Source organism: Danio rerio, chromosome 17 (genome assembly GCF_049306965.1).
Source record: "Danio rerio strain Tuebingen ecotype United States chromosome 17, GRCz12tu, whole genome shotgun sequence".
NCBI lineage: Eukaryota > Metazoa > Chordata > Actinopteri > Cypriniformes > Danionidae > Danio > Danio rerio.
In genome coordinates, this window is record NC_133192.1 from 31,089,455 (window position 1) to 31,103,807 (window position 14,353).

General features: G+C 36.0%; 1 protein-coding gene across 2 annotated transcripts in view; it reads right to left on the reverse strand.

The window, feature by feature from the left end:
- The window catches only part of ush2a (Usher syndrome 2A (autosomal recessive, mild)), a 394,144-nt gene that overhangs the window by 259,769 nt on the left and 120,022 nt on the right, over positions 1-14,353 (reverse strand). For both annotated transcript variants that reach the window (XM_009293147.5, XM_073928624.1), the window contains exon 22: positions 6,681-6,811. In XM_009293147.5, the coding sequence (XP_009291422.2) occupies positions 6,681-6,811 (131 nt within the window). The remainder of the gene's footprint in view (positions 1-6,680; positions 6,812-14,353) is intronic.

Here is a 14,353-nt window from a genome sequence, read left to right on the forward strand (position 1 = left end):
TGAAGATTTAATGATCAAATCAATATGTGTGTGGATGCTGGGGGAAGTCAGCCCTGTGATATGCTTACTGCGGAGAGAGAGAGAGAGAGAGAGAGAGAGAGAGATGGGAAGAAGAAACAGCTTCAGGGAGAAACCGGGACAGACACAACACTGCATTCCTATCCAGCCTCCCTTTGAAAGTATTCAATGGGGCTTCTTTACGATTGGAGATCAATTCTGTCACAACAACTAAAAGCCTTTCGGAATAAAATCATCTGCCAGCAAGTTTAACTGCTAACTTTAATTATGCCAGCCTAAAATGTGTTTACAAAATGTGTTTATTTCACATGCTTGGAGACAAAAACATGCAACATCAATCTCGGTCAGTGAGATGAAGACCTGTCAATGACATCACGACCTGAACATCTGATGTAACGTATGCATGTTTCAGTCACATGCTGAAAACATCAGCTTGGGAATCCTAATGACTGAACCCCAAACGATCAGTCACAGCGTTCATCCATTTTAAGAAAACATTGCAGCAATGCTAGAGGATATTTGCACCACAAATCATCCACTTGCATAAGTTAATTGCTAATTACGCTCATGAATTATCAATTGCGTTTCATTTCAAGGGAATTTTTTTGAGGTAAACATGCAAATGCTCCTGAGATGTGCTTAAAGAAATGGCCCATCCTAAAACAATACTCTGTCATTATTTACTCAAACATTTTTTTCTTCCTTGGAGCAAAATAAAGGAGAAATTCTGATATATAGCCAATTGCATATAGCCAATTGCAAAATATATAGCAAAATATATATATCCAATTGCCAATTTGCCCTTAAACTAAAACAATGCATCCTAAAAGCATGCAGCAAAAATCTAATGTATAATTTGGGAAACCAACTAAAATCGATTAATTAGCACTGAAAGTATCCTTCAGAAGACTTTTGCTTTCAGAAAAACGTATGGCTGCATTTTCTTTTTAAAATGGATGCTTGGTGGTGGTGGGGGGGATTTATTTTCTCGCTTACCAGCTAAGTGCCAACCTACAGAAGAAGGAGGGTTGGTCAGTTGATTGGTCAGTCAGTCAGTCAGTCAACAGTGGCCGCTGATGGATTTACACGAGAACAGAGGGTGTGAACGGCACACGCGAGAAAAAAATTGAGATTTGAAAAATCATACATAGCAGCTTCTGGTGGATTCGCGAAAACTAAAAACTGCAAAAAAAAAAAAAAAAAAAAAAAAAAAAACATAGCTCCTGGGACGTATTTGGCAGTCTCTAGAAATGTATATATATGTACATTTTCAGAATGAGCCTGGGTTGGGATAAGTTTAAATCAAAAGCAAATCTAAAAACTGATTCAATTAAAATAGAATGATATAACAATGGAATGATACTATAGAAAAATTAAAATTGAACACCAATTTATTTAATCTAGAATGACGGAATGAGAACAATCTAAAAACAACCCCTTTTGGAGTGGATATTGTATGTTCCTTTGCAAATCATTCCCATGATCAACAACAACATTATACACTAGGGCGAGCTAAAAGTATACCAGTTATAAAAGTCACCTATTAAAGGTGCAACAGGAGATCTTTCCTATTGATGTGAGCATGCTAACATTAGCCTGATAGGACTGAAAGCCTTCGTCCCACCCTGAAAAATCGCCAAAAAAGCCAATACACTGTTTGCCACTACATTCAAAATCACTACAATACTTATTTATAATATAAATACATAATTATATAATATTTATAATACCAAACTTAAAAAAAAAAATGTGTGTTGTTGATATTTGAATGCCATTTTCTGTCTGAACCGTGTCCATAATGCGCATGTGACATAATCCTTTTTATAATTTGAAAGGCAGGTACGGTAATGTTCAGCCTGATGGTTTTAATTGGATGCTTTTAATTTTCTTGGTCCTATACCTTTTTAGAATATTAAAATACAAATAAATTCAGTTGAATGTAATGTAATGTGTATTCATATAGCACAATTATTGTGTATGGCCACACACCCAAAGTGCTTCACAGTCATGAGGATGGTCTCTCCACACCACCACCAGTGTGCAGAATCCACTTGGATGATGCGACAGCAGCTACAGGACATTGGCACCAGTGCACTTACCACACACCAGCCATTTGTGGAATGGAGAGACAGTGATAGTCAATTCGGTGGATGGAGATTATTGGGAGGCCATAATGGGTAAGGGTCAATGGAGAGAATATGGTCAGTACACCGGAGTTATACCCCTAGACTTTATGAGAAGTGCCATGGAATTTTTAATGATGGTGCTTACTGTCAGCATAGTGTGCCTTATCACAATACTGGGGCATTAGGACAGACCACAGGTTGAGTGTCCCTTGCTGGCCTCACTAACACCACTTCCAACAGCAACCTAGTTTTTCCATGTGCTCTCCCATCCTGGTACTAACCAGGGTCAGCCCTGCTTAGCTTCAATTTGTAACTAGTCTTGGGCTGCAGGATGATATGGATGTGGCTTCCTTTAATGATTGTTATCAGGATGCAAAGACTTTCAGCCAGCATAACAAAAAAAGTTTCTGAAGACAATCGCCTGCTACACCTTTAAGTTATCCTGTGACACTCTTGGAAGCTTAAAGACCCCTCAACCCCAGGTTGAGAAGCATTGCTTTAAATTGACCAAACTCACAACTTCAATAAACCAAAAAAGCAAACAACAAAAACATTTAGGAGAAACGGTTTTGTCGATATTCCTGGAAATCCCGCAAATGCTCACTTTAACCATAAAAACTAATGGCCAATGGAAAAGCGTGAGCATGGGGAAAAGAATTTACACACTAACACTCCAAACAGTTCATTAAAGATCTGTTCCACAGCAGTTCTATAGAAGCTGCTATAGGTTTTGGTGATGTAGTGCATGTCATTAACACAGTGAGCAGCATACTCTTGCTTAATAGCCCTTGAGTTTGTTTAAGATGAAATGGGCGCTGTCCGTGGTACTAATGCAACTAATCATGCCCATGGGCCTCGGAGAGACCTTCTCTCCTCACTGTATGCCTGGAAACCACTCATCACTCGCTTATCTCTGAGAAACTCCGATAAGGAGACGTTGGGATAGAAAAAAAACAGCATCATTTGTGACAGCCTTTACAGGAACTAAATACGCTTTCATGAGACAGTGTTTCATAAAATGCTCATTAATTTCATCATTAGAAAGAGTGTGTGGGGAAGCATACCAGTTCCCTGTGTCACGCTCAATTAGCATCCCATGGTGCTAATCCCATTAGAATTGTTGAATTCGTTAATGGGGGAACTAATGGGCATGCTATCAGGGGACATTAATTGGGCATGACACCACTTTTAGTTATAATTATCAAACTACCCAGACAAAATGTGTTTACGAATGCAAAACTGGCAGTATTCGGCAATGGCGCTTATTGGTGGGGAGAGTTTCTCGGTGGTCTCCTGGACACTTATGTGAAATCATCTTTCATGATTGCTTTCATCATCAGAGCAATAGACTCAACCCTGCATGCTAGTGCTGCAGCGTGCATAATTAGCATGCTATTGCTATTCCCCACCCAATGTCTGCGGGTAACGAGTTAATTGGTCTCAAACACTCTTTCAGTTGAAGTTTTTTTTTTTTTTTTTTTTAGAGAAGAACTTGATAGTCCATCCATCAAAATGCATGATTTTTTTTTTTGTCTGAAGAAGTTATTAGTAAAATAGATAAGTATATATCACCATTCTGGTTGGTAAGATAAGACAATTACTTTCATGTTATTGCTGATGCAAAATTGGTCCACAATTAGGGCTCTATTTTAACGATCAGGCACAAAGTCTAAAAAGCACATGAAGCAAAAGCATTAAGGACATGTTTAAATCCACTTTTGCTACTTTAAGGATGGAAAAATACGCTCTATGCCGCGGCACATGGTCTAACAGGGTTGAGCTTATTCTCTTAATGAGTTCTGGGTGTGTTTTGAGAATAAACCAATGAGAGTCCCATCTCCCATTCCCTTTAAGAGTCAGTTGCGTCGCACCATGGCGCATTTGCTATGTACATGGCGGACTTTGTAAGTGAAAAAATTAGGGTTACTTTGGTCTGAAAATAGCAACACATGATAGCAAACACATATTGCACCTTATTGCACCGTTTGAATGATAGGGCCCTAAAATTATAAGCTAAAATTAAAACAATCAAATCAGTCATGTGAAATTAGGCATTACAGCATTAGATCAAAAATACATTAGGTTTAAATTTTGTACTTTCAACAGGCTGGAGTTAAGTTATTTATTAACTATCACTTTATTTATTTATTTTTTTTTTTACATTTTTTAAACATTAATTAAGACAAGTTGCAATGACAATACTGTCTGCTTACCATCTGCTATCACTTTATTTCGATGGTCACCAAATAAACATACTACAAAAAATAAATAAATAAAAAATTGCAAGTACTTATCAACTATCGTATCAACTTATTACTAACCCTAACCCTAACGTAAAAGTGTACTAATGCTCTGAATTTGTTGAGATGTAGTGGGAGATGAAAATATATACAAATAAAGTTACATATGACATGCATTATATAGTCCAAAATAATCAACTAAATAAACTTTAGCTTTTAATAATGTCATATAACAATAGACACATGCAATTAAATATACAATGTAGAAGATGCTTAGATCAACTGGGCACAAGAGGACAAGAAAGATCAATGATATCTCACGGCAATTCGTAACTTTTTGATTTAGCGGCTAATTCGTATGAATTCGTTCAATCTAATTCATACAATTTAGCACGATTTGCTTATCCTCCAATGACAGTTGGGTATAGGGGTGGGTTTTTATGTCATGTCTTCTTTCTAAAATCGTACATTTTTGTACGGCTGAACTCTTGTCAGAGTCACTAAACTGGCAAAATGTAAAACAGTTACGTTTAAAGGACACATTCCTGTCAACACTCGGTGACTCTTTTGTCTTGATTTCTATGAAGGAAGGGGTCTACAGTTAGTAGGGGTGTGACGAGATGCCTACTCCAATAAATAAATGACAAATTGCAAAACTATTTTAAAAAATCAAAAATGCTTTTTTATAAATCAACTTGTAATAAATGTTATTTTACTTCTATTTTACTGAACTCTGAGCTGTAAAGGACATGTAAACACTGCAAAATATTTTGCTAGCATGTGAATGGAAAATAGTCTTTTATATATAACTTTAAATATTAGATAAATATTTGTTAATATATAAATGGTAAATAGATGTTTTATTCAACTTAAAAAAAATAAATCACAAAATGTAAAAAAATGTGTTTTTTTATTGTGATGAATGGTATTTTATTTCTATTTTAATTAATAATACTGTATGCCTTAAAGGACTATAAACTCTACTGACTGACTTGAACTCCTAACCACAAATTGAACTTAAAAAAATTATGTAATTTTTGATATGTCATTTAAAATTTTTCAGCAGTTTCTCTTTCATTCAGCAGCATTTCATTCATGCCCCCATGACTCACTCTGAGGTACTGGATGCGAAAATGAAGTAAGAACTGATAGGAGAGAGTTGTTTTAATTTATTTTAATAGCGTTAGCTGAATGAAAAGAGGACTTATGATTTTCCCAGACAGCATAAATGCGTGTTTTGTGATGTCTCAAGATGTTAACAGTGCGTGTATGTGCTTGCTTGCTTAGAGATGTGTGCATCTGTGGTACTTTACTGACTCTGTATTTGAAAGAATAGTGTAGAACAGCCCTGCGTATATGTCTTGTCCTGTAATAAAATTCAGCTAAATGTCCTTCATGAATGTAACAGTTTGATTAAGTTGTTTACATGTCTGAACTGAATACTCCACATCTTAATGCTATTTGTGTTTACAACGAAGTTTAGCATATGTAAAGTGCTATTCCATTGCATGGTTAAGTGCGCAGCTGCAGTTGTAGTCTCTGTTAGATGCGTAACTCGCTGTTACGTCACACCCGCCCAAGCAAACGAGTGACGCGCAACACAGAGGCAGTTTGGGTTGCCAGTTGTGTAAAGCAGTAGTTGTGCAGATTCAAATCCAATCCTGCCTCCAATCTTTAGTGCTAATTTCACCATCATGCTCCATCATCACAACTCACGAAACAACACTATATTTTGATGGTCCATTTGAGTATTAGTAGACTGCCTACTTAATAGCTCCTTCAACAGACATTTAACTGAATATAAGAAACTTAACAAGTACATGTCAACTTACACTAACCCTAACCCCAAACTAACAGTCTACTTATAATTTAATGAGAATTAGTTGGCATGTAGATGCAACTTAACTTAAATTCAACAAACAGACCATCAAAATAAAGTGTGACCGGAATCTTGTTACGATTTAAACTCACAAGATCTCGTCATACGAGATCTTGTCATATCCCTATTAGTTAGGTCTATAGTTACTGACAGTAAGGTGTATGGACTTTATTCATAGTAATATATTAATCCAGTCAAATGCATAGTCAAAATATTTTAGACCCCTGCAGTGATGCTTAAAAAAATCTAAATCATTATGACATCGGGATATATTTGAATAGGGATATAAATATTCCTAGCACTTCACTTTTGGCCACTTATAGTCAACAGAATGTCTACAAGGGACTGTCAAAATAAAGTGTTACCAAAGGCTTTTTATAGCATAAACAAACACAGCAGTTCATGACCATGAAGTACCTGAGGGTCAAAGAGGAAGTACGGGCGGCCGTTGTGTATTTGCAGAGCGACATACTCCTCCTGTTCTCCAGGGGAAACAGCGAACAGCAGAAGCCCCTCCTCAGCGCGTGTCCGGAAACTCAGCTGCAAGCCTGGAGAGACAGTCAATGGTGACAGGCTGTTTGATCAAAACACTGTACAGAAAACAGCATATTTGAAAAATGCATGCAAAAATCACGTTTAGAAGATTGTAAGAGCAAATGACAGAATAAAAACACCCAGAAGTGTGAGAAACTGAGCTCTAAGGATCCAGGGTGATGCCTGTGAGAACAAAACTACCCTCTAAAGGCTTTATTCTAACAGAACCGCTTTAAAAAATAGTAGTAAAAACCTTCCACCATCTGACCTAAAAATCAAACGTAAAAAAAACACCTTTGAAGTGATATCCTTCTTCAATATAAGTTCATTAATATGTTGAGGACTGCGAGTACAAGCCCACTCAAATACAGACTGCTTAGATTAAAAAGATTCAGCTTAATCTATCTTTGAATCTCCAGTGGATTGAAGAGGTTGTAAGTCTGGTTGACCTCATGTAGAGCAGCAAGATGTTTCTTCAGGCTTCAGATCTATACAACTGATACAGGGATTATACCATCTGAATACCAACCCTACAGGACGGACTCTGTATGCTAGAGTGCACAAGGAAACTACTGGCCTGATAAAACTATTATGTTTTGTAGGACGCATTAAAATGATCAACCTAAATCCAATCCAATCCAAATTTCTTCAATTTAAACATATTCAAATAGGAAAGTCAGACCTTTTTTTTGTTATGTAACTTTGCACAAGGTACTTATATGTTCTGTAAATGTCAGCAAATTGTATTTTTCTGGTCCAGGGTGCGAGACATAGTATCGGATCTAATGAGAGCTCAGATTCAAAGTGACCTATTACTCTTTCTCCTGCTAGACGATTCATCAAACTTCTTATCCATCAACTGAAGAAGGATTCTGATGTTCTGACAGCTACAAAAAATGATCGGAAACGATAGCTAGACCCATCTTCTCTAGTTGATCTTTCTTGTAATCTCTACTCACTCAACATCATTATTGTACCAAAATAAATGGTGCCAGCAAGAAAACGGTACAATTTTAGTCAAATATGACAGAGTCTATATAAGGCATGTTTTTTATTCTGATTTTGTACCTATTGCACTATATCTATATTTTTTTTTATCTTAATGTAGCTTTCTCTTGGGCTTTGTTGTATAAGTTTCTAAATCTAAAATGTTCAATAAACAAAAATAAAAAATAAAAAAAAAACATATTTGAATGATTTTACAATGCACAAGCAACAATGATGCTGAAAATGTATCTTTGCCATCACAAGAATAAAAATCACATTTTAAAACATCCATTTAATTACTAGGGGTATTATAGTACACAGTTTGGGGGCCAAACATTTGTCTTTAAGTCAAAGTTTTTTAATGTTTTTAGTACAAAAATAAAACTAAACATAACTTAAATATAACATAACATAACTAAACATAACTAAACGTGACTAAGTCTTATTTTAAAACAAACAATAGTTTAATGATCACATTGTTTTGACTATGTTTAAAAACACACTGTGGTGTTTGTGGTTTTAAAAAAATGTATTGTGTTTCTTCTTGAAAGTTATACAAAAGGCTTTTTAATAACTGGAGGAGTGCTATATAATAAATAATGAATAATGTTATAATTATAGATCAACTGAAACAGCATTCAGTTAACATTTAACATCAGTGTGGAATCTAAATTTACAATGTTTACTCTTTAGGTGAACAATTAATCTATGCAAGTTAATCAACTAAATAAATAAATTTATTTATTTATTTATTTATTTATTTATTTATTTATTTATTTATTTATTTATTTATTTATTTATTTTTAGCAACCTTTACTATTTTGATTGGCGGTCCATCTCTTTGGAAGTCAGTTTGACTGTTTCATCCACAATATATTTTACATATACAATACAATATATTCCTCTTACCGTTAGTTTGCTACTAGAGAATGATGTGCAAAAAAAATAGCCGATATTCCGATCCGGTTGGAATTACATTGACGCCCTATATACATTTCTCAAGATCACAAATTATTTAGCCAGAGCTTTTTAAGCCTGCATCTAGTCTTTAAAATGAATGCTATGGGGCAGTATGATGCTGTAACCAGCTGACTGCCTACCTGCATATGGACAGCTTTTCTGCTGTTACCAGTTTGTCTGGTAGCTCGACATGTATGTCGGCGGACTTGATATGCAGAACAGAGTTGACTGCAACAACGGGGTTTAAGTATAGTAAAGAACAGTTCCAGAAAGCAAGTAAGACAAAAACAGAAGCCAAAAAAATAAAATAAACAAGTAAATAATGGTGAGAATGTGGTAAAATCTGAAAATGTGGTAATAGTCAGGCAATGGCTTTTCTTTTTCTAGATTGCTTATCAAAACACCGCAATTAGGTTTAGGGCAGGGAGTGGGCTGGTCAATAGGTACTTTTCAAAATAGTATTAGTTGGGTTTAGGGAAGGGGGAGAGTGGGGTGGTCAGTTGGTTGGTCAGTCAGTCAGTGAGTTAGTCAAAACTGGCCTCTGGTGGATTTACTTAAGAACAGCAGGCACGAATAGCACTTGCGAAAGATATTTGATATTTGACAAAATGCGCACACAGCGGCCTCTAGCGGATCCACGAAAACAAAAAATGCAAAAAATCCAGGGACATATTTTGCTCTCTCCAGAAATGTATACTGTGGTACGTAATCAGAATGAGCCTGGGTTGAATATAAGCCACTTTTGGTTCACACTGACATTTGGAAATCCATATTTTAATTCAGATATACAAAGCTAAATGTTTTAAATTATGCAGTGTCAAAACAGAGCTGTTTTTGATCACTTTGTTCCAAACCAAAAAGCTTTTCATCTATGAATACAGCATGTCAACATTCATGACAATAAGCTTTCCAATACTTGCATTGCATAAAAATAAAATACCTTTTAAACCCTCACTAAAACAACAAAATGTGAATTACTGTACATGAAACCCAGAAGCCCTACAGTACATGATATTTTCATTCCATTACCCACAACATGAATTTCACATGACCCCACATGTCCCTAATATATGTTCATACGTATTTTCTTCCATGGCATGAGTAGAGAGCAACTAAACGCAACCCTTAAAAAAGGTGCTTAGTAAAGAACAGCGAAAGCTCTTGTCTCATGTTGACCAGACAGTCTCGGTCCTGTAGAAAGTGTTGGGGGAGAACCTGGATCAGAAGTTGTAGGTTCAGCAGAGCAGATCTCTCTGGGGTGATCAGCTATTTTTTGACAAGTGCTTCACATCCATCAGAACGTCTGGTCCATTACAGGAGAGGCAATGTGGAGGCTAAAGGGACATCTGTGGGATTTGGGATCCCAGCGGAGCAGCGTGGCTCTGTACGCACTGACAGGCCTGTCCAGAAAAGCTGTGGTCAGAGGTCTCTCAGGCGCAGGGCTGGTCTGAGCGAGGCTGATGAGGAATGAGATTCACCTCTGTGGGTCTCAAGACTCGCGCTAAGACATGGGAAAGATGTGAAGCACTTTTACATGGGGACTGCATCAGCACTTTAGCACTTCAGGCTAATGCATCCACCAAATATGGACAGACTGAAAAAATATGTATACGCTGGTACTGTAAATTCCCAAGTTCTTAGGTATGGGATTGAGTGAAATGTTAATATCTGTTCTATATATTATAAAAGGTACAAATTTTTTACCAAATGTAAAAAAAAAATGGATGCAGTATATTTTTAAAGAAGGTATTTTTCCTCTTCTAAATATGATATTTTTGTTCAATAACTCACCAGATGTTAAAGAGCCCCTATTATGGGTTTTTGAAAATGCCCTTCCATGCAGTGTGTAACACAGCTCTAAGTGAAATGAAATATCCAGCTAAGGCTAAATCTGAAAGTACACTATGCTTAAAATTATTGATTCATCTATAAAGGCAACTCATAATAGTTCGAATGAATCTCCGATGTTACAAATCTTCAGCCATAGTGTGAGGTCGATACGGAACTTAAACCCCGTCCATTTGTTGCATGCAGACCCGGGAAAATTGAGATCCCCGGCCACACCCACAAATACTGAAAAAAAAAAGAAAAGAAAACAAACACTGTACCAGATGAATCATGTCATGAAAACGCTGTGCTCTGAAGTGTGAGGGAAAGTTAATGTTACTTTCTCTACTCAAAGACGAGGCTGTAAAGAGTCAGTGTTTGAAGTTTATTTTTGAAAAAATACCTCAGCATTATAGCCCCTGCCTTGTGCTGTGTTCCTGTCATTTTTCTGACGAGTGCTTCAGCAATCTACACACTTACAATGGGGATTCATCGGCCGTTTGTAAAAAAAAAAATCAGAAAAAACTATTGATGTATGGGACTTTGAGCTTGACAGGAACTTTACAGTACACAGTTCATGGATAAAATTCTACTTCCATTTCACAAGTGTAAGTGTGATTAAAATGGTTGCCGCGTTGTTTCTCTAGCTTGCAAATTATTTATTTCTGTTTTGTTATCTGTAACTGCTAGACTTGTATCTGGTTAACTCTTTATATTCTCATATAGCGTCTAAAACCACGCTGGAAACATGTCACGTGCCACTTTGCATATGGATTTGAATGCATTTGTGAGCTTGCGATCTACTGCCATTAGCTGTTGCTATGGCCACCATCAGCTGTTCCTACACACGTGCGGTGGTCTCAAAATAGTTCAGCTTTTGCCACTGTGTGGATTAATACTGAATGTGTGTCACTGTTTTTACTTATGGTTATAAATAGAGCAATATGGACAACGCAGTGGCAATGTTGGTAGCACGTTCGCTTCACATCGAACAAGAAGGTCGCTGGTTCGAGCCTCGGCTGGGTCAGTTGGCGTTTGTGTGTGGAGTTTGCATGATCTCCCTTTGTTCACGTGGGATTCCTCCACAAGTCCAAAGACATGTGGAACAGGTGAATTGGGTAGGCTAAATTGTCCTTAGTGTATGCGTGTAAATGAGTGTTTCCCAGTGATGGGTTGTGCCTGGAAGGGCATCCGCTGCGTAAAACATGTGCTGGATAAGTTGGCGGTTCATTCCGCTGTGGCGACCCCGGATTAATAAAGAAACTAAGCCAAAAAGAAAATGAATGAATGATAGAGCAATATGCTGGTGTTAAACTGCATTGCTATAATGCACTCCTACATTGTGCTTACACATACACTCTGCACTGACTACCTCAGAGTTGTTGATAAGCCGTGGTTGGAATTTCTCTCTGTCTCACTCTGAATGCAGTCGACCAATCACGACAGATTGGTCCATCAGACCAATCAGCACAGATTAGCATCGCGCTAAAGATCGTTTTCGGAACAATTGAAACGCTAAATCATATGGGAGTTGTTAGGATAATTAGGTAAAAATAAATGCATATTATAAGACAATGAAAGTTTGTTGAAGGTTTTTTGGCCTAGCATGCACATCTGCCTGTTGTTGGAGACCCTCAAAACCAAAATATGATGCTGTAGGGTCTGAAAATGTAAATAAACATGGTAGAAAAAATTACCGCTTTTTAATTGAAAATCTGGCAGAAATGTCACATTAACCATAAACCATAAACCCAAAAGGTTTAAATTTGTCTATTTTTTTCCATAACTGTGTATGCTGTATACACACTCAAACACATTTTATTGTATATTTCCTATAGAATCACTCTTTTTAACAACCTTGCTACATTTTGTTTGAATAATTCTGAAAAAAAAAGAAAAAGAAAAAAAAAAAAAAAAACAGCATGCAAGGGAATATTTGCCAGTTTGTGGATAATGGAAACTGATGCCAAACACGTTCATCCCAAAATATTTTTCTCTGCCAAAAAACATCATATCAGCTATAAGTAAAACAAACAGGGCTATTTGGATTTAATCTGCTTAGTACATAACCTGAATAACTTCAGTCATGTTAGTAATATTGCGGCATTAATCAAGTTGTTGCGTATTAATGAGTTTTCAGGAAATGCTAATTACTGTCATAGATTCTGCAGCACCCCATTAAATATACAAATTACAGAATTAAAGAGCCAGAGCTTTTCATGATTAATCTTTAAATGGGGAAAAACTAATGATGTCTGTACAAAGTTTCCCTCTACTTTCCACTGACTGAGGCCGTTTGACAATCAATCAAATTAATTAAGGAAAATAATTTGTATCATTTAACATTTTGTGCTACAATAGCATGTAGTCTTTGAAAATTGCTTCATTCACCATGTACTACTGCCTCCCAATTTGGAAAACTGTACATTTCTTGATTGTCACTCCATAGAAATAAGCTAAAAAATGAAGGCATGAAAATATTTAAAAAGGAATAAATAATAACACTGGTAATAAAATATTTATACTATATAGACAATAAGCAAACAACACTAAACATTAAATTTAAAAAAATAAATTAAACAATAAATAAAATAAAATAAAATTATAAATAAAACAAAATAATAAATAAAAATTAATTTAAAAGAATTAAATAAAAATTTAAATAAAACTAAATAAAATAATAAAAAATATTTTAAATATCTAATTCAATTAGAAATAAATAAATAAATAAAATAAAGCACATATTTAAAACAGGAAAAAACAAGACTGCTGTTATAATTCAAAGACGATGAAAAACACAACTCACAAGTCAATTCACCTCAACCATATTGCATTTTTAATCTCATTTTTACTTTGATTTGTTAGGACTTGCATCCTTTAACAAAGTCATTTGAAGCACAAGATTAGATGACCATTGATTTAGCTTAATTTATTGCTTTGGCTACATTTCAATACAACACAACGTATTTGTCCCTGAGCATGCTATTTGTTCATCGCTTTTTGTTGTTGTCATTATGCCTCATTTCAGCCATTGAGCTTTTCAGTTCAATAAAACAAACAGCATCTTGGTGTTTTTCAGTAATGCATCACAGAAATCAACAAGCCAACATTTGGCCGTTTAGCACTTCATGTTCACTGCACTCGAAAAACAAAATTAGAAATAAAATCAGATGAACTAAAGATATAAGAAGAAAAGTTGGCTAAAAGGGGTGTTGTCGTTCTGGTTTGTTCTTTGGGTTCCCTCATTAGTTGGTGGCCATTTATAATCCCAGCAGGCCCAAGGACGAGCTCACCACTTTGACTGCAGCCATTGATCAATTAGGGAGTGAGCTGAACTCAACTCAGGGCTTGATTTATAAAGATTTATCCGTTTGTCATTATTTAAGGAAAAAAAAAACTGGAAATTGCAGTGCTAAATGTTAATAGAGTTAGAGGGGGAAATGGCCATTCATTTCCTGAAATTGCAAGGTCACAAAGGGTCACCCATTTATATGCACGCTCCTTAAGGAGGCAATTTAATGTGGCCGACTTCTTAGGGAAGATCTACTAATTGCCTCGTTTTAATATAAATAAAGTCAGATTTCCCCGATATCTCAGAGCATGTGTCCAACAAAAAAGGGCTCACGACATGACATGGTTTCATGTTCGTTTGTGGATTATGCAGCAGAGAGAGCCTTCAGAATGAGAAAAGGAAATTATACAAACCTCACTTGACCATTTCAGTGTCTTTCTCCCCACATGTTCTCAAATAAAAACTATCAAATGACAGGAAAATAAACTAA